The 21,345-nt window shown below is 36.8% G+C and overlaps 3 protein-coding genes across 5 annotated transcripts; 1 reads left to right on the top strand and 2 right to left on the bottom strand.

Moving 5' to 3' along the window:
* Positions 1-3,093: 3,093 nt before the first annotated feature.
* Positions 3,094-13,734, bottom strand: LOC111780087 (K(+) efflux antiporter 4-like). Its single transcript, XM_023660364.1, has 20 exons — positions 13,347-13,734; positions 12,730-12,773; positions 12,322-12,380; positions 12,089-12,167; positions 11,916-11,977; positions 11,713-11,788; positions 11,034-11,108; positions 10,542-10,613; positions 10,362-10,445; positions 8,814-8,882; positions 7,576-7,653; positions 7,314-7,402; positions 6,945-7,041; positions 6,821-6,874; positions 6,399-6,494; positions 5,418-5,606; positions 5,244-5,321; positions 4,054-4,098; positions 3,636-3,725; positions 3,094-3,553 (listed from the first exon to the last, which is right to left on the bottom strand). The coding sequence occupies exons 1-20, from the start codon at positions 13,591-13,593 to the stop codon at positions 3,473-3,475; spliced, it is 1,764 nt and encodes a 587-aa protein (XP_023516132.1). The 5' UTR covers positions 13,594-13,734; the 3' UTR covers positions 3,094-3,472.
* A 2,422-nt stretch (positions 13,735-16,156) lies between these two features.
* LOC111780346 (cytidine deaminase 1-like) lies at positions 16,157-17,335 on the top strand. Its single transcript, XM_023660717.1, has one exon. The coding sequence runs from the start codon at positions 16,344-16,346 to the stop codon at positions 17,247-17,249; it is 906 nt and encodes a 301-aa protein (XP_023516485.1). The 5' UTR covers positions 16,157-16,343; the 3' UTR covers positions 17,250-17,335.
* Positions 17,207-20,558, bottom strand: LOC111780347 (uncharacterized protein At4g29660). 3 transcript variants are annotated; one of them, XR_002812835.1, is made up of 3 exons: positions 20,247-20,558; positions 18,913-19,074; positions 17,207-17,294 (listed from the first exon to the last, which is right to left on the bottom strand). XR_002812835.1 is itself a non-coding variant. In XM_023660718.1 (2 exons), the coding sequence occupies exons 1-2, from the start codon at positions 20,427-20,429 to the stop codon at positions 18,964-18,966; spliced, it is 294 nt and encodes a 97-aa protein (XP_023516486.1). In that variant the 5' UTR covers positions 20,430-20,558; the 3' UTR covers positions 18,656-18,963. The 3 variants fall into 3 exon arrangements, 1 of the variants encoding a protein (XP_023516486.1); XR_002812836.1 differs by lacking the exon at positions 17,207-17,294 and adding an exon at positions 18,323-18,646; XM_023660718.1 differs by lacking the exon at positions 17,207-17,294 and having other exon boundaries at positions 18,656-19,074.
* Positions 20,559-21,345: the final 787 nt, after the last annotated feature.

Raw genomic sequence — 21,345 nt, 5'->3', positions numbered from 1 at the left:
GAAATCTTCAGTGTTACACTTTCAATCAATGAATTTGGCCCACAAATGTCCAAACTCTACCCCATAATTAATATCAATTTTCAGAGCTCATACTCATGATTACAATAAGAATTATTGAATGTAGCCCTAACCTATAGTAACACTCCAAATAAATGGCTTTCGAAATGAACAAAAATTGACCAGACAGCAAGAAAAATCACAGACAAAAGGGTCAGAAACAAAGGGTTTAAGGGATTGACGTCTGGAAGAACAAGAAGAGGAGGAGAGATTGATTGAAACTTGTGAAGACCTTGAGAGAGCAAATAGATATTATCCCTTTTGGTTTCTCTAAAGATTGAATGATATAAGAATTTGCAGGTTCAAAACACCCATCATGGAATGAAGTAGATGGAGACAATTAATAATAGGGGATTTGTTTTCTTATTTCATGTGGGACAAAACAAAATCTTGGCTCTCTTTTTGGCATACAAAACAACTCAACATGTGGAAAGATTTAGAGGAATCTAAGGATGAGTAAGTTGAGTGAATGAAAAGCTGACACATCTCCCAGCATTTTCCCTGTCCCTTGTTGTTTCCTGATAGAAAATAAATTAAACAAAAAAAGAAAAAAAAAAAAAATTGAAGCTTGAAAACCCCAATATCTTAGCAGAATAGAGAATTCTAGAGATCTCTCCACAGAAACAGCTTAAGTGAGGAAAAGGGTGGGGAAAGGGACCTCTTCTTGGCATTCCCATTTGCAGATAAACCCACATGAATGTAATAATACAGGCTGAAATGGTGTCTCCATAGGCATAGAATAGGATAGATGGATATTAGAACAGCCAATGAATGGGAATCAATCGAAATGTAGATAAGGTTTTTGGTATCCAAGCAAATACTGAATAACCAGATAGGATAAATAGTAGTACTCAATGCTCTATTTGAATAGTTGTTTTCTTACCACAATTTTTTCAACTATGTCTGGAAAATGACATTGCTGTACACTTGAAATTACCATGTACCTGTATATCAAGATAGCTTGATTATTGTAAAGTTAGTACCGAAAGGAAAGGACAATAATTGAATTTAAAGGATAACAAAGGTTCAATGAATTGTCATAGACAGACTTATAATAGGAAAGGTCCTAAGAGTACTTATGAGACTTGTTATGTAAAGGTCCAAGTCTATTATCTAAAGGTCCAAGTCTACCGCTAATAGATATTATTCTCTTTAGACTACTCTTTTCGAGCTTTTCATCAGGGTTTTTAAAACACATCTGCTAGGGAGACTTCCACACTCATACAAATGTTTCGTACCCCTCTCCAATTGATATGAGATCTCACAATCCATCCTCCTTCGGGACCCAGCATCCTTGCTGGCACACTGCCTCGTGTCCACCCCCTTTGGGACTCAGCCTACTCGCTAGCATATCACTCGATGTCTGACTCTAATATCATTTGTAACAGTCCAAGCTCACTGCTGACAGATATTTTCCCTTTTAGGCTTGTGAGATCTCACATTAGTTGGAGATGGAAACAAAACATTCTTTATAAGGATGTGGAAACATTTTCCTAGCATACGCATTTTAAAAACTTTGAAGGACAGTCCATAAGGGAAAGCAAATAATATTTGCTAACGATAAGCTTGAACCGTTGTCTATTACATTTCAATCAATCAAAAACAATGTACACAAAGAGGGAAAATGATTTTTCTTTGATATCAAAGAATCACAAGCCTGGGGATTGTACCATGTACCACCATCATTATGCTGAAAGAAACACAAAAAGCATAGGGATTCGCAAGTATTTTGGATTTTTGAGAAACTTACTGGGATCCAGGTACAAGTTCTCTCCTGCTAACAGAAAATACAAAAAAGTTTCTGCAACATTTATAATCACTTTTAGAGCACAGTGACTTTTCAACCGTCCCAAGATGTCCTCTTTACTACCTGCAGTATCCATCACTGAGTTGTCAACATTATTATTTTGATAGTATTGGGACAACCAGCAAGCAAATAACTCACATAAACTTTGTGTGGAGGACAAAGCCTTTGTTCTAATGTAAGAAGAGAGCAAACAGGCCTGGTTTTATCTTCTTTCTCTTGTTGTGCATTACACAATACCTGTCATTGTCCTCCAAATCGCCATCAGAACCTTGTAGAAACTCTCTGTTTAATTTCTATTTCTGTCTGACATGTTCTGTCATGATGTTATTAATAAAAAAATGAAACCCCACAATTGAACCTGTCCTAAAGCAACTAGCTAGGAGAGGATTGAAGAGATTGGAGGATGCTTTGTGAAGGGAACCGTGATTGTTGTGATAAAGATGCACAGAATATGAACATCAATCAAGCCTTTTAATCTCGAAATGAAAGGATAAAGAGAAGAAGAATGGTAAAAGATAAGCTATGGAAGCATTCTGCAGAGAATTAGCTATGGAAATGATGCATTTTGTTGGGGTAGGAGGGACCAGTGGAGGACCTCAAATGTCTGAGTAAACATCATTCACTTTTTTGAATGATGTTGATCTTTCAATGAAAAGAAGGGACGTGAAGCTTTTTTCATGGCTTAAAAAGCATCTCCTGCTTTTTAAGATGGCATTGTATATGGCCAAGTTACCTGAACAGCAGTAGTGATATCATTTTTATGATCTCACAATGGCAAAATTTGTTCTCTAGCTTAAAAAGAACACATTGTTTGCTGCAAAAGGTGACCTCATAGTTTAGTAAGTAACCTATCATGGACTGGAAAGAGCTTTTACTGAACTTACCAAACGTCTTCCTTCATGTCTGAATTCTCTGTCAGTTGTTATTAATCGCTTTACTGCCACCTGCCTGAAAGAGATCCATTTCTCCTAATGAGAGATCCCTTCCTCTCCAGGTCCAGCAAGCAACTAATAATAAGGAATACAGGAGTGAATTTCATTTTCACTTTGGTTATGAATTTCAATGATATTGGAAACCTTCAACGATTGGGAATGCAGAGGTAATACCTTGCAAGTCATCCAGGCAGTCAAATCTTGTACATCATCTGGGCCTCTGTGAACTGAAAATGGCCTCTGGATACACTAAATTTTTTTGGAACTACATTACTTTTCAGGTTGATGGAACAGCTGTGTGACTCAATTTGTAAAAAGAACATATATAATAAAATGAATGGCGTTAACAAATGGAAGTTATTTTACAATGAACAGGCCACCTATATTAATAACATTAAGGCCTGGATCAAAACTTGGAGTTCAGTGAATGGGATGATTTTGAGAATCGTATACACACTACACTCTGGTTCTCCCTCCCAATTGAACTATTTCGATGTGATCTTGCCTTGGCCGGAGTTTCACGTAGAAATTTGCCATCTTCAGGTCCACAATAGTAAAAAACTGAGAGCCCAATTAATAACCTTTCACTCTTCTGCACGTGTTCTCTATTTCACAAGAAACCCTTCGGTCAAATGTGGTTACCTCCTGCTTTTTCTTTGATATGGTATGCATAATATCATGAAAAATGAGAGCCTTGAACCACCAAAGTAATGCGTTTAGCACCATCTGTTCGAAGGCCGTCTCCTTTGAATCCAATCTGGTAGGATAAATCATGCACGTTATCTCAGCAACAGTATCCAACAAGAACTGAGAGGTGATTACTAGAGGCTGAAGATTACCTCACTCAAACCATCAGGTGAGAACCACCGCAACAATACTCCAATACGCACCACAGCAGGAATAAGCTTGAAAAGCAATGGGGTAGTCACCTACACAATTGGTTTTATTAACACACAATTACCGTAAAGTTAGATCATATAAAAACAACTTTCTGTGCGAAGTATCTCAATGTCTCATTGGAATAGATCACAACAGACCACACATTAATAACGCTTTTCATTTGATTTGCAACATAACAACTTTTTTTGTTTGGAAACTTTGATAAATTATTTCGTCTGAATTAGCATATCAGTTAGGAATGAGTTCCACAGTGCCCCAGAGAGAGTAGAATAGGGAAAGTTCAATCACATTGTAGGATGCACATTAGACACTAGATGTTAGGGGACTTCAAGAAAATGCAATAAAAATTTAACTCACCAGACTAAGTGCAGTTGTGCCAAGCAGCAGTATATACAATTTTCCCTGAAATTTTTTTACATGAGAAAAAAAATATTAAAAAAATACATAAAAACAATGTAAAAAGACATCAAATTTTTTAATGAACAAAGAGTAGACAAATATTATAAATATGAGAGATAGAATGAATTCTCGAGAAATAAGACTTATTGTGGCTTTTGAAGAAAGACGCACATTCAAGGCTTACACCTATATAAAAGACAACAATGAAGTCGAGATCTCCATCACCTAAAACCATAAACTATAAAATAACTTAATTTTGTAGATGTTCAAATACCAATATTGGAATGTTTGAAATCAAAACTTCAGTTATAATTGAGAATATAATAACGGAGCCCAAAATAATCGTACATTTTGTTTATATAAAATACCAACTTTCGTTGAGAAAAAAAAAACGAAGAATACAAAGGTGCATAAAAAAAAAACAATGCCCACAAAAGGGATCAACCCTAAAGACGGAATTGCATATTTAAACTTACTATGGTTTTTAAAATAAAACAAACTTTTTTTTTTTCTTAAATATTCCATTGGACCAGAAAAATGAACCCATAACCTCAAAAGTTGCAGCTGTTAGAAGAAAGTCCAGTCAATTCTTATAAATCACCTAGGAGCAAGATCACAAGCACATTTGCCAAGCCTGCTCTATTCAGACCAGTCTTTCATAGATACTTCTAACAAACCAAATAGGATTCATTTATAAAGCATGATCTGCATCATTCCCCCACAAAGAACCACCATCGCCCTCTAATTTCAGCACCCCAAGGGAAGTAGAATATGGGAGCTTCAACTCCCATACTTGATACGACCATGTTAAGGCACCATTGAGTTACATCCCTCCCCTTGCAAGAAATAGTATCGACTAATTCTAAGGCAAAGCGCCCTTTATACCATTTGCAACTTGTTTCAGTTGCTCATAAGGAGATGAGTTTTCATACGTTTGGCTATTTGGGCACATAAACATGGAAAAGTAATCCACACTTGAAAATTAGCAGATACGGTAATTCTCAATGCAAGCATACCACGTAAAACAGAAGTCAATGTAAACATTAGAAAACAAAGTGAAAATTTATATTGAGTTTGGAGACCGCTCTTACCAACACCAACAAATTATGAGCCTCAATCAAAGACAAGCATAAAATTCATGTACCAACCTCAACAAGATGAAGATTAGAGGCACGGCTTAGAAGGACAAAAGCAAATTCCCCAATTTGTGCGAGTGACATCCCGACCTATAAGATGAAACTACTTATGGTCTCCTTCAAATACCTAAATAAAAAAGAAGTCATTTCATTGTGAAGAAGCAGATTTGTTAGAATACATCTCACCAGAAGTGAAGTTTTGTTGGTGTATCCAAATCCCTTGACAACAGCAGTAACCACTACAGTTTTTATAACAATGACCAATATTACAGCCGCAAGTAAGATATCAATGTGGTTCCACAGGAAATGAACATGAATTAGCATCCCAATGCTGGCAAGAAAAAGAGCAGCAAAGAAGTTGCGAATGGGCTCAACCTAGTAATCAAGCCAATCAATAGAAGGTATTAAAAATTCCGAGCCAGCTAAAACAGATTCAGCAAAGATAAATGACAATATTAAATAAATAGTATAGTACTTGCTATAGACCCTAGTTTGAAGCTGATGAGAAATTTAATTGTCAACATCTCGTTTATCTGTGACCAGAAATTATGTTACAGAAATTCATTACATGTGGAATGTAAGCTGAGATTCATTGTCGAGCAAGAATCTAGATCATAAGTTCTATGATGCATGATTTTAATACGACTGGATCATGAGATTTATCTGTAAGCTTGATGCCTGACCCCCAAAGGATCATAAGTTTTATGCTGCAGGTTCTCATTACATCAGGAACAGATGGATTTATCAGAAAGCTTGATGCGCAACCCCCGAAAAATCATATACTTCAAGAGAGATTGTAAGTTCTATGTTGCAGGATTTCATTACATCTGGAACATGAGAATTATCAATAAGCTTAACCATCGCTGCCCTCTCCCCAAAAATATACTTAAGCTAGATCATAAATTTACTATTTTGAAACCTACAGTATTATCCGAGTACCCAGATGCCTATACAAATTCTCATTTCCTATCAGAAAGAACATATATATCTATAATAATCTAGCCATAATATTTGTAGACCTTTTTCCACGTCAGGCATTTTAGTAGCATGATTTCAGACCTGAAAGCTTACTAGAGTTTTCGAAAGCTTCAAAAAGTTTATATCATCACACCCGCAGCAAAGGAACCTAATTCAAGTGTGTGCTGAGCAAGTTTATATCATATTTACCTGCTCAAGTGTGTGCTGAGCAAGATCCGTAGTTGATATCATCACACCCGCAGCAAAGGAACCTAATTCAAGGCTTAACCCAAGTTTATCACTGCACTGCATAGGTGGTTATATAAATGAATCAGCATTGCTCTTATATACACACACAAAAAGCACTGGTAGATGCTAAATGCTTTAGATAGACCATCCTCAACAACTTTATTCTCGACTGTAATACCCTATTGGCTTTAATAAAAAAAGGATAAGGCAACTGGATAAGAACCATTTTTCCATGTCCTACTTTTCATTATAGAATACGTAATTCTGAAAGAGGAAAAAATCCACAGCCAGAAAACTGAAGTTCTTCACCATTTCAATGTCCACCAAATGATACTAAAAACATGTATTGGTTCTAGAATTAAGCATTAGGAAGTAACACTAACCCAAGCTACAAGTAAGCAGAATGCAACAGCCGCCAACTGATAGAGTTCATTAGTCTGCATGGAAAAGATTTTGCTCAGAACATGAAGCAATAGTAGTAGCAGCCAAAGAAAATGTTGCCCTTACCTGAGATGACAGGCTAATCATAAGTTTAAGGAACCTCGGAACACATGTGCGAGATAATATTGTCAAAGTAATCAAAAACGTAATCAAGACCACCAACCTGGAAAATAAAGAAAATGGATGGGAGGTAATAGTTTTAGTTGAATAACTCAAAAGGCAAATTTTCCCAGTTGGCTATTAATCAACTAGAAAATTGAATGAAAAGCGAAGCCTGGATTAGTAGTCTATGCACCAACTATGCTATATTTTCAGATCTAAGTGTCATTATGCTGGAAGAGAAATTTTTGGTGACGATAGATACTTGACTTATTTGACCAAAAGCCTCATAAATAAAAATTCTTGTGCGCACATACAGACAGCAGCAATTCTTACGACTTAGTCATGGACAGAACTCCTTGAAGAACACCAGAAGTACCACCAAGAATCGGAAGCAGGGCAAACAGCAAGCCTACAGCACAATCCTGGTGGTGCATAGTGAACCAAAAAAAACTCTCATCAACATATAGCTAGTCATCCATTGGTATTTATTAAAAACACACACATGCACCCCTAGACCAAAACTTCTAGTACAGCCAAACAAGTCATCACTAATTAGTAAAATGAAAAAGTATTGGAAGAGAAATCAATTGTATACCTGAAGAATAAGCGTACCAATGGTCACCTGACCATGAATGGCATTGACGCTATTTCGTTCCATTAAAAATTTCAAGACCTACATCAGATAATATCGTGGAAGCACCCAAATTTAATACAGATAATCCATGAAGGGCTTATTAATGCTGAGGAAAGAGCAATAATTCTATTTCTAAAATATATATATATACACACACTTATCCAACAGTCAGTTCCTTGACAAAAACTATTTAACGACCAAAAGCTCGACGAGAGAGGAGTGTAAGAAGAATGAGACAAAGTAACTATGAAGCTGTTTATGTTTTCAAAGAGAAAAAAACTCTGAAGCCCATTACATCTCTGCACCCGACTTCAAAAGCAGTTTTCTCAAAGTTTTCATACGTTCGCTGATTAACACCACATTCATATTTATAATCGTATAAAATATTTACAAAAATTGGTTTATACCCTATTCTGGTCCCAAAACTTTCAAAATTTTAGTCCCTAAATTATTAACCCCTTATATAATTAGTCCCGAAACTATTAAGTCCTTTTATAATTTTAATAAATTAATGACGTGAAACTATTATGTATTATACAAGCATAATTTCAAGTCAAATAAGTTAGATGAACATTGGGGAAAGCGGACATAGGGTAGAAAAATAACATAGCAAAGACCAAAAATGATTGTCCTTTGAAAAGTTTGTCTAAAATACACATTTAGAAAATAAACTTGAAAGTTAAAGAGGACCAAAATGGACATTTAGAAAGTCAAAGTTCAGGGACTAAAATGAGATTTAAACCTTAAAAGAAAAAACCTCTTATCTACGAAGGTATAAAATAGTGTATAAAGGAAGGTTGTTATGAGGTTAAGTGATAGTTGATGAACATGTTCCATTGCAGAATAACATTCTTAAACAATCACAAAAATGATTAAGCATTTACCAAGTTCTAGACTAACATGCGAAAAAACCTGAGTAGATTAACATTTTTTTTAATAAGAAACTATTGGTATATTAGAACAGCAGGTGCGGAATTCATAACTATCTCAATATTTTTCAAACTGGCATTTTTTCTTTTTTCTTTTTCTTTTTTTTTTTTTTTTTTTTTTTTTTTTTTTTTTTTTTTTTTGTAACTGGCTCAATGTTTTTTCAATTTTCAGCATATTCATAAACTTAGATCATCCCAATGCTCTTTTAGCCACTCCACACTAATATGACTTCATTCCACTCGAAGATGTAGTAAGTCACAAGGAATTACCACTGCAGTCGAAGACATAGACAGGAATGCACCAACAAATACCCCCTCTGAAGATTTACCACCACATAGCTGCAAAAGCAATTTCATATCATAAGAAGCAATTGACAGGTTAACAATGTGAAAAAAAAAAAAAAAAATGTGCTTATATGGAAGCAGCAAGAAGAAAACGCCGACCATAATATCCCAGAGACAGCATCAACTGCTAAACGTTCATGCAAAGCAGTAAACTCTAGCTTTTGTATCCAGCAAAGTTCCAGTAAAGCCAATTAAAAGAAACAGTAGGCCACAAAAAGGCAATTCAACCCTCTCCTTGTGTACACTGACCTTTACTAAGCAGAAAGACTCAAGTATAACTGCACTGAGCTTACCTAATCCATCAAGATTTTTTTTTTTTTTTTTTAACTTGGGCCTAGGAAAACTACACAACCGAAGGTTTTACTACAAATCAACAGCTTAAATTTGGGTCCTATGAATGAAATGCAGATATAGTGTAACGACCTAGATCCACCACTAGCAGATATTGTCCTCTTTGGATTTTCCCTTTCGGGCTTCCCTTCAAGGCTTTAAAACGCGTCTACTGGGGAAGGTTTCCACACCCTTATAAGTGGTGGTTTGCTCTCCTCCCCAACCAATGTGGGACATCACAATCCACCCCCCTTCGGGGCCCAGCGTCCTCGCTGGCACTCTATCCTTCCTCCAATTGATGTGGGACCACCCTCAAATCCACCCCCCTTTGGGGCCCAGCGTCCTTACTAGCACACCGTCTCGTGTCTACCCCCCTTCGGGGAACAGCGAGAAGGCTGGCACATCGTCCGGTGTCTAGCTCTGATACCATTTGTAACGACCCAGGCCCACCGCTAGCAGATATTGTCCTCTTTGGGCTTTCCCTTTCGGGCTTCCCTCAAGGCTTTAAAACGCGTCTACTAGGGGAAGGTTTCCACACCCTTATAAGTGGTGGTTTGTTCTCCTCCCCAACCAATGTGGGACATCACATATAGTCCTCACTCAGAGAAAATACCGGGCATGAAATTTCATAGATACTTTCCATGAAAAGATTGTGCAAAAGCAACATGATAATTAGAAATCTGGAGAGAAACCATTTCAGACAGTAATAGTAATAGATGGCAGGAGAAAGAGATTAAAAATATGAGAGAGAGACAGAGACAGTCACACATCCTCACATACACACACGAGGAAGGGCAATTAGGTACTAGTGTTGTCCAAAACACTTCATCATATTTGAGGACAACCTTGAACAAGAGTGGATATAATAAGTGTGTCCAATATAGGATGATTACTCTTAACATATGGATCTTTGGGACGTTGACAAATACTAGTTCATATGCATAGCAGAAATTTCTAGAAACATCTAATTGCCATATCTAAAATCCACAAAATGAATCCACCTAGAAATACGAATTTGCAAGATTAATAGAAAATTTTTGGATAAGAGCAAGACTAATAAAATTTGAAACCACGAGGCACGATAACTTTATCCTATTGTCAGCAGACTGCTGGAATAAAGTCTCATCAGAATGTAAGACATACCGAAGCTGTAATTCCACACAAGCACATAAAAAGGAAAATCTGGAGCAATCCTCCAACAACAGCTACTGCTCGAACAACACGAAGCTGGAAAAAAAAAAACAGAGAGATTATTGACATATTCTAAATATTTTGTCAACCAGCTATCATTGGGAAAACAATCTGGAAGAAAATCAGTCTGACTTTTGCAGTGGAGAATTCCAAGCCCAATGCAAAAAGAAGGAAGATCACACCAAACTGAGCAACTGTTTCAACCTGAATGTATGGTTAAAAGACAAATTAAATTCTTGTGAAGCAATAGAATATAGTAAGGTAAAATGTGGAAATTCCGGATGCTTAAATTATTGATAGTATCATAAGAATCAATAATAAATTTCATGAGAATCATACAATACTCTATAACGTACAAAAAAGAATGCCACGTAGAGAAAAAAGTCATAATTAAATTGTTTCAACAAGTATACATAATCATCTTAAACATTCGCCAACTGAAGTGTACTCTTATGATTAGCATATGAAGCAAACATAATCTCTTTACAATTTTATCCAGAACCCAAATGCCAAAAAGTATACCCCTTAGCTTTATCATAAAACAGAATGTAACAACAGAAAAGCATCAGGGAGAGAAATTCATAAATTTGTGGATTGAAAGAGATGGACATAGATGAAACATACTTGCACCATTTCACTGACACAGCTTAAACCTCCCGGTCCAATGAGAGATCCAGCCAACAAGTATCCAGTGAAGACCTGCAGAATTCAGAACACCATAGCATCATTTACAAAGAATTTTGAGGCGTATGTGAAACCAGTAATCAAATCATACGTTTTCAGAAATCAAGGTAAAGCAACTTTTCCAGAAATCAAATCATATGTTTAAAGGTTAGCCTATTAGTAAAGTTCAAAAACTGGAATCGGTTTTGCATTTAAATAATCAGACTCAAATATTTCTGAAACGAGTTTTAGAAAACAACGGGAAATAGTTTTTCAGTTATTCTTGAAAAAAAAAAAAAAAAAGACTGAAAACACTCCCAAATAAGCACAATAACTTTTATAAAATGCACATTCAATTCTTTGGGGAAATGCTCTTCCATGGAGTGAAAATCAATATACATATGCCTAAAAGATGAATGATGTTTTTTTCTCATTGCATGTGCCTCTGTTTTCAAAGTTGTGTATTACGTTGGGCATTCATCCTAGGGACTCCTAAAAGCAATTGTGCATTAGATATGCTATAGGCAATAAGAATGCTATGGGCTACATTATGATAACGATTTTCCATTTTTTTTTCAAAAAAGAGATAGAGAGAGGGAGAGGAAGGAGAAGAAGAAGAGGAATGTGATGATGATCAGACCGGTTGCCCTGCACATGCAAAAGCAATGCCACCACAAGTCGCAGAAACAATAACAACAACTAGATCTGAAATCAATCTGCAAATAAAAAAAATTGATAAGATTGGATCTGTAAGCCTTCATCATATTGATGCATACCAAATGACATGAGTCAAGAAGAAAGACCAAGACCCAAGGACTAAGTCGACTGTGCATAAAACCCAACCTTAAATCCAATTGGAGCACGGGAAACTTCGACTTTGGATTGGATATAATAAAGACATTGTCCTGAATACAAAAGATCCAATAAAAATGAAATAACTTCAAGAATAATATTATATTTATTTTTCAACTCATAAGGAAAAGTGTAAATGTAACAGGTATATGCATTAGGCATACCTTTCTATCAATTAATGTAGGCATGTCTTCTCCTCGATTCTCATTATCTAAATGGAAGACATCATGGAACTGAAATGATCTAAGGTCCAAAAAACAGGTCAAAAGTACTATTATAGTCTAATTTCGTTAATCAGAACATGCCTTCTAACAACGATTATGGCATTCAATTCATAAGCACTTAAACTAAAACCAATGAAAGATATGCCTTGAACACATGAAATGGAAAAACATACTTCTCCTCTTTCGATTCATTCTTCTTTGACTTAACTCTGGCAACAGTTTCCAAAACTGCCTGACATATGGAAACAAATTCACTTCAGCTCATGAACAAAGACCAGTAAGGGATAACATTGGGAGTACATTAGCAAACATCTCTGTTATTCCGACTGCATGATAATTCGTTGATTAAAATGAGAGGGACGCTCGAGAATAATAATGCCCCATAAGAAAACTTCATCGGAATGCTAGAATTCTGAAGAACCTTATCGCGTTCAGATGGAAATTTGAATGAGCTAAAAGGTCCATATTGGAAAGAAAGAGCATGTTGGTTTGCCTACTGGATTCTATTATTTAGTTTTTCTTCTATTAAAAGTCGGTAGAAAGAAAAGACCGGCAATGATCAGAAAAAACATCAACCTAACCTGCTTCTCAGCAACGCTGTTGTTGAAGCTACCAGCATCCGTGACTGCAAGGGAACGTGAAAAAACATTAATACTCTCAAGAAATTTAATGATGCCATAGCTATTTTATCAACAAAGTCGATTTGGCCAAAAAGATTACGGGAATGTAAGGGGATTTAAACAGTTAGATAATTTCTTCAAAACGGTAGATCAGAAGCTCTTTCCAGTTCAAATCCTGCTTACTTTCCACGTTTCCGGAGACGGAGGGAACAGCTAAGGAGCATGCAGAATATGAATATGAATCTCATCAAACTTCCAATATCCGACAAAATCACTACCGTAAGACAGCTCTCGAGGTGAAAACACATCACAACGAACTGACACAGGTGGCATAAAAAGAACAGAAAAAATGCGGAACAGAAGCAAGAACAAGAACTAAGAAGAAACCAAAAGAATCAAAGAAAGAGGAAAAACAGACCTCAATGTTCAACAAACAACGAATTGATAGGCGGAAAGAATTAAAAGAACAAAAACGCATTTCACGAATTCCGGAATCCCAGCCGAACGAGGGAGCTTACATACCCAAACAAACAACAAAGAAGGCAATGAGAAGAAAAGTGGAAGTCAGATCAACAAACCTTCATCACTCTGCTCATTCTCAGTAAATTCCCTCTCGAGAGCCCGATCGATTATATTAGCGAAACTATCGTCAACATTAGCGGATCTCGAGAAGTTAGAGTCGGCAGTAGCATTGATCTCGCCGGCCACCAACTCAGATGTAGTGACGGTTAAGAGAGAAATGGAAAGGGAAGGGAAAGTAGCAAAGTAGAGAAGAAGGTGAACGAAGAACAAGAGGACAAGACTCGCAGAGAACGGTAACCTCATTGCAGAGACAGCACAGAAGAAGAAAGGTGGCCGGCCCGGCGCGGTGGCGGTGGCGGTGGCCTCCGACTCCGAGTGACTCCGAGTGGGTTGAAGGGGGGAAGAAGGAAGGTGGGGGCGAAAAGGTGGTTATTATTCTTCTTGTTTATTTATAAATTTTCCTTTTTCAGCCAAGTAATCGGCCAAACAGAGACAGTAAAAGAATATGAAAGTACGAAAATACCCCTTTGGAAATAGTTTAATTACTTTGGTTGATGTTGGAGGTTGAGATGTCAACAGGGTTGAGCAGGGACAAGGACGGGAAACCTTCCTTGTCTCCATCTCACCTTCATTTTTCATTTTCGAAGATTTTTTCACTTTTTTTTTTTTAATATTCTTGGAATAAATTTTTTTAATGAATAATTTATTAATCATTTATCATTTAATTATATTTATTTATAATTTGCTCCCTTAAATATAAAAATAGATTCTTACACATTAAAAAATAAAAGATTAATTTAAAAATTCTCAGCTAAATTTATAAACATATTTTAATTAAAGTAAAAAAAAAACAAATAATTAGATTGAATGATTAACGTAGTATTTATTTTAGATATGAATGAAAATTATTATTACCATATTAAATTATATAAAAAAATATTACCAACGTGTTAATTTAATATTGTGCTATTAACTATTTCATTTAAAAATAAGTATTTTAGATCAAGATTGATCCATATATATTGGTAAGCAATCTCGAGATTTAGTATTTTAATAATTTATTATCTATTATAATTTTTTAATTTTTTTCGTTTATTTATTTAAATTTAAGAAATTTATTACAACAAAGACCCATCTAACAACCGACAGAGATCTATGTAGATTCATGACATTAAAATTAAAATCTTTTAATTTTAGACTGAATTATGAAAAAATATCTCTAAAGTTGGTTGATTATTTACAAAATTTTCATATTCTTTTATATTCGTAACATTATTTTCGACGTTTTATAAATATTTCAAAATAACATTTAGAACAAGATTTCGGTCGTGAACGAATCTTGGGATCTAAAACAATCTAGTAGTGATCTGGAACGAAATGGAATCAGTATAACACTACGTCGTTCCCAAGACTAATTTAAGTAAGTTGGAGAAGAAAAGGACCCGAACCAAAAAATGAAAAATGCTTTATTAAAGTGAGAGGTCACATATGAGGCAAATGCTTAGCTAAGGAAAAGGACTGTTTCAGCATCATCTTAGGATTTAGGACCACCCACCAATTTATTTATGCCCCATTTTTTTTTATGAAAATAAAAATCATATATATTCAATTCTTAATTTTAATGGACGGTTGATCTTCACCGAGTCATGGTTAAGTGTGAAATGTCACTCAACTCTAGAGTTAGTTAGTTCTTCTCGAAATGTGTTGAGGTACAGTAGTTGACTGGACATCTGGGGGAGGGTAAAACACTGTTTCCGTAGAGGTCGTGTGAGCGGTACCAAATCGAGGCAAACTGTGAATACTATATATGATCTTAAAGTAACAAGAGTCAAGGCCAACTAGTGAGACGATGGGAGTTAAGGGTGCAGAGACAACTAGAAGGCGAGGTTAAATAGAGTGTGTAATTGTAACCGCCTCCAAATCCACCCCTTTGGGGCCCAGCGTCCTTACTAGCACACCGCATCATGTCTACCCCCTTCAAGGAACAGCGAAAAAGCTGGCACATCGTCTGGTGTTTGGCTCTGGTACCATTTGTAACGTCCCAGGTCTACTGCTAACAAATATTGTCCTTTTTGGGCTTTCCCTTTTATGCTTTTAAAAGGGTTGTAAATGGTGTTTTGTTCTCCTCCCCAACCAAAGGCGAAGATCACGGGAAATCATATTAATACATCAAAATTCAAAATCAGTTTAAAAAAACATATCTGTCCCAATAATCAAAATTGGAGGCTAAAAAATTAAAATAATAATAATTTTGAAATTAAATTAAATTTAAATTTAGACTGACCAGTAATTTGAAGAGATGACGATGGCATAAAATTCAGGAAATTGCAGTTGATCTTCCAATTCATAAGTTTTATTTTTCCTATTAAATTGACCCAATAATAATTTAATAATAATAATAATAAATTGAAGCTGGTCTTTCTTTAATATCTAAATTATGATTTTTTTTTTAATTAAATTGACCAAATAAAATAGAAAATCAACGAATTGGACCTATATAATATAATTACCAACGTGGTAGGTTTTATACTTAAAAAAAAAAAAAAATCAGTGATTTGAATATTTATTTAAATAATCCAAATTTAACATCAAACAAATGAGTTGTACAAAATTCCATCAAAATGTCTTAATACATGTGCTATTGTTATTTAATTTAATAAAAAATAAAGAAAAATACCCAACATCTATAACTAACACTTATATATACACGTATATTTATTTTATTTTTATTTAATTTCGCAATTATTTTAAACCGACAAAAAAATATTAAANTTTTTTTTTTTTTTTTTTTTTTTTTTTTTTTTTTTTTTTTTTTTTTTTTTTGCGTAAGTGGACCAAACTATTTATTAAAAAAAAAAAATCGCTAATATTTCTAATAATAATTAATCAATTAATTAATTTCTTCATCCTCAGCCGTCTCTATTTATATTCCCTCTGGTTTTCGCTCTCATTCCCTTCCTCTACTTTCCTCCGCCAGAACTCTTCTTCCTCCTCTCTCCTCCACCGCCATTTTTACTGGAATATCACGCCAATTCCCTCCCCCCCCCGCCGGTATGGACGGACCTAGATTCGTAATCGAAGCATCAGAAGCCGAATCCATGGCCAAACAATCGGGCCTCACAATCCCTCTGCTCCTTCCATCGCTCGTCAAATCGGCGCAGAGCCTAGCACGCCCGCCGATCTCCAAATACCATGTCGGCGCCGTCGGTCTCGGATCCTCTGGCAGAGTTTTCTTCGGCGTCAATCTCGAATTCCCTGGCCTTCCTCTTCATCACTCTGTTCACGCCGAACAATTCCTCGTCACAAATTTCGCCCTAAACGCTGAATCTCATCTTAATTTCCTTGCCGTGTCTGCCGCACCTTGCGGCCATTGCCGCCAATTCCTCCAAGAAGTTAGCTCCGCCGCCGAGATCAAAATCCTCGTTTCCTCAATCGAGGAATCCGATTCCAAATCCAACGATTACGTTCCTCTCCCCCAATTTCTCCCCCACCGATTCGGCCCTTACGATCTTCTCAATAAGGACGTTCCATTAATTCTCGAGCCCCGATTTAACGGCCTGTCTCTGTCGGACGAATCCGCCGAAAATCACACGCTCTGTAATGGTGCTCACGGCAGCGATTGGGAGAAACTCAAACGCGCCGCCTTAGACGCCGCGAATATGTCCCACGCGCCGTACAGTAGATGTCCGTCGGGAGTTGCGTTAATAGACACCGATGGACAAATCTACAAAGGATCATATATGGAATCGGCAGCATACAATCCAAGTATGGGGCCAGTGCAGACAGCAATAGTGTCGTACGTCGCCGGGGGCGGCGGCGGGTATGAAAGAATCGTCGCGGCCGTGTTGGTGGAGAAGGACGGCGTGGATGTGAAGCAAGAACAGACGGCGAGGCTGTTACTGCAGACGATCTCGCCGGAATGTGAATTTAGAGTGGTTCACTGTGTCGCCGCCGTGTGATTGGGCGGACGAAATAAATTATTGGAGAAGGAATTGAAATGTTTACTGCATTATATTAAAAATGATTTCGTTCACAAATAATTTTTAAATAAATAAATTCTANTTATTTTTATTTTTAAGTAATCATTCTTAGTTATTTAATTATGATTTTTTTTTTTATTATTATGTTGACGTATATTTTTTAATGAAATCTGATGTAATAATTACTCAAAACCATATTATCAATTTGTTTTTTCAAAAAAATAAAAAATAAGTTATTTAAAAAAATTAATGATTAAAATAAATAATTTAAAAATAAGGAATAAAAATAAATGAATTTAGAGGGACGGAGACAATAATTGATGATAATAAAAAGAATATTGTATAAAGACTTATTATAAACAAATAATAATAGGTTTTGAAAGATTAAATCATTGAACGGGTTTGAGCCTAAGGGGCCTAGGTGGCTCGACCATCGACCTGTTAGAGGTTGACCCATACATAGTATGATATTTTACGTAGCCTTCACTTTAGAGTCAGGTTTGTAGTCAATAATCTCATTTCTAACAATTGCTCCGGATCTATTGACATATTTCTCATTTAACCATAAGCTTAGGTTCTGATCGGGAGTCCATCGATGGTGAGGCTTAAAAGTAGCTCGAGAAGTTCATTGGGCTCATCTCAAAGGCTGTTCATATTCAAGCTCCACATGTGGTCCAAGACATAAACATAAAAGATGTAGCATGTATAAGGGATAAATAATGACCCAACTCCAACGAGTCACTACCTCTAATGTGAAGTTGTGACCAAACCACATGAGTTAGCAAGGCTCCAAGAGGTTGAGCCATCACATGGGTCCGCCATAGTCAAAACTGAGTCCTAGAGATTATTTTGTACAAAGCCCTTCCCCTCATCTTCTAATCGAAACAAAATCCTCGCGAGATTTTTGGTCGAGATGGCAACAAGCCCCGACCCTTTGCAATTCCGTAATACCTCTCTATAAGCCTCTAGCAAATATTGTCTTCTTTAGGCTTTTCCTTTCGGGCTTTCCCTCAAGGCTTTAAAACGGCTTTAAAACGTTTGCTAGAGGAAGGTTTCCACACCCTTGTAAATGGTGGTTTGTTCTCTTCCCCAACCAACGTGGGACATCACAAAAGCTCAGAAATGGCCTTCCATGGCCTTCGTGAGCTGAGGCCTAATGCGATGCATGCGCTTGCCTAAGAAGTGTAATGCAGGTTTGATAAAGGGACTGGCTCTGTTGGAATTGTTCCATACGTCCCCATATCCCTCCTCCTTTGCCTGTTACAGAGATGGGGTCGGGGGAAGGGGACGGGGAAGACATTGAGAGGAGGGCAGGGGGAGTGAAAGTGGAGGGTGCCATGTAAGGAAGAAGGAGGTTGAAGCCATTTTGGTAGAGCCTAAAAACATGTCAATAGTGTTTGAGCTGTAAAAATCATCAGCCAAAACATATATGGAAGGCTTGTCTAGCCAGTATTTAGTCTCCTATAAGGCAGCTGCTACACTACAGAGTAGCTATGACCTATATCTTTAAACAAGCCTAACAATCACTTAAACATAGCCCTCATGCTTTAAACGTCTCGTTGAGATACGACGACGACGACGAAGTAGATGATAAGATTCAACCAGGAAAGCCACAAAGATGAATGATTATTGATGAGCGTACCAGTTTCTTGAGCAAACAGCAAATACTCGAGCCATTAACTTGCTAGAGCTTTCACTTGGTGTGTGCAGGGACTTCACCCCTCATTACTCTCCAGGGTCCATAATAAAACTTTGGTTTCATTAGAGGTACATCTTCCCCAGGGTGATCTTCCCAATACTTCTCCTGCACATTTTCACAAGGAGGTTGATATAGCTACCACAAATTATGCTTTTAGCATCTTAGATCCTACACCACGCTCTATCGCCGTCAGCTTCACAGCTTTAAAACGCGTCTACTAGGGAGAGGTTTCCACACCCTTACAAGGAATGTTTCGTTCCCCTCTCCAACCGAGGTGAGATCTCAAAATCCACCCCCTCCCTTGAGGGCCTAGTGCCCTCACCGACACCTCGCTCAGTGTCTGGCTCTAATACCATTTGTAACAGCTCAAGCCAACCGCTAGCAGATATTGTCCGCTTTGACTTGTTATGTATCACCGTTAGCCTCACGGTTTTAAAACACGTCTACTGGGTCTACTGGGAAGGAGAGGTTTCCATACTCTTGTAACAAATGTTTTGTTCCCCTCTCCAACCGAGGTGGAATCTTACAATCCACCCCCTTTGTGGGCCAACGTCCTCGTTACCACACCACCCGACGTCCAGCTCTGATACCATTTGTAACCGTCCAACCCACCGCTAGCAGATATTGTCTGCTTTGGCCCGTCACATATCACCATCAACCTCACGGTTTTAAAACACGTCTACTAGGGAGAGGTTTCCATACTCTTGTAACGAATGTTTTGTTCCCCTCCCCAACCGAGGTGGGATCTCACAATCCACCTCCCTTAGGGGCCAACGTCCTCGCTACCACACCACCCGGTGTCTAGCTCTAATACCATTTGTAACAACCCCAGCCTACCACTAGCAGATATTATCCACTTTGGCCCATTACGCATTACCGTGAGTCACACGATTTTACAACGCGTCTATTAGGGAGAAGTTTCTACATCCTTACAAGAATGTTTCATTCTCCTCTCCAATCGAGTGGGATCTCAAACTATGGTTTAAACAGAATTTCACTTTCTTCTTACGATCAGAAACCAATATTTCAGATATATGAAAAGAATGTACAAGAACATACAAAAAAAAAATCCAAAGAACTACCAGGAAGAACTCCAATTTAGAAGAATTAAACCTAGATGATAACTACAAAAATCCTTAGCCACTTAACCCATGCCAAGGCATTATTAAACCCTAATCACCACCCTCAATTGAACAGAATCAAAAGCATTGGATAAACACGCTCAAGCTAAACGATAAATTGGGGAAAAACAATCGAAGCAACAATGGCAAAATTACCTTGTAGAGTTGCTCGGTAATGGCAGCGCCGACGACTCCAGTGTAAAAGGCAGCAATATAGATAGTAACCAAAGGCGTAAACGATTTAGGTCGCCTATACGGATCAACCATGTCCCATAGAATCGTTCTTTCCCACTTAGTGTAGAGATAATCGGCATACTTCCTCCATAGATAGCTCGCCATTTCGAGCACAACCGGCGATTGATTCGTCAAATACAAGGCTACTGGAAAGAGACGAATCAAGATTGGAAACGAAAACAGTTCCAGAATCGGCGGTTAGTGAGTGGCGGTGCAATGTAGAGCTTTGTAGAGGGGAGGAAAATAGAGAAGCCCAATAAGGATGAGAATTGGGTCAGCTTCATCTTCAAGCTTGGGCTTCTCTTCTCTTCGTCCATTATTGAATCTTTTACGGATATTTTAATTATTATTTTTTTTTTTTTAAATAATGAGTGAATTTAAAAAAGAAAAAGTCAACGGTAAAAAAATAAGAAGACGGTTAAAACGGTAAGAANTTTTTTTTTTTTTTTTTTTTTTTTTTTCTTAAAGCTGATTTTCCAGTTCTGTGTCATCCACCAATCACCATCGTCTATTCACTTTTTAAGTACCAATCCTTTCTTCAATAATTGTCCCATTTTAAATATTTAAATGATTATCTTTTTTTTTTAAATACATTTAAATGATAATTGTTTAACGTGTACCAAACTTCAATGAGAGTGATTTTGAAAATATGATAATTAAGAAATGTTCGAATAAAATGAAAGTTACTATCTATTCCAATAAGGTGTATTTTTTTTTTTGGGTAGCTCAATCATAAATTCCATAGTTGAAAGTACTTTACAGATGACCTCTTCAAAAATTTTCTCGAATGTATGCAAGTGGATAAAGCATACGCGAAAGACTCGCGTTGGTCTGTGGAAATAGTCTTTACTCATAAGAAGTAAAAAGTATGTAATGTGACCATCATATGCGAATTTAGATTCTGAATCCTGATCTAAATTATGAACATGGAGTGTTATATGAACTCTGTACTATAAGGACTCGTTAAGGTGCATGGATTGTATGTGTAATTTTTTGTGGGCTAAGATTTTGTCGGTCTTTT

This window comes from Cucurbita pepo, chromosome LG18 (assembly GCF_002806865.2).
Source record: "Cucurbita pepo subsp. pepo cultivar mu-cu-16 chromosome LG18, ASM280686v2, whole genome shotgun sequence".
NCBI lineage: Eukaryota > Viridiplantae > Streptophyta > Magnoliopsida > Cucurbitales > Cucurbitaceae > Cucurbita > Cucurbita pepo.
This window is presented reverse-complemented; position numbering and strand designations above follow the sequence as displayed.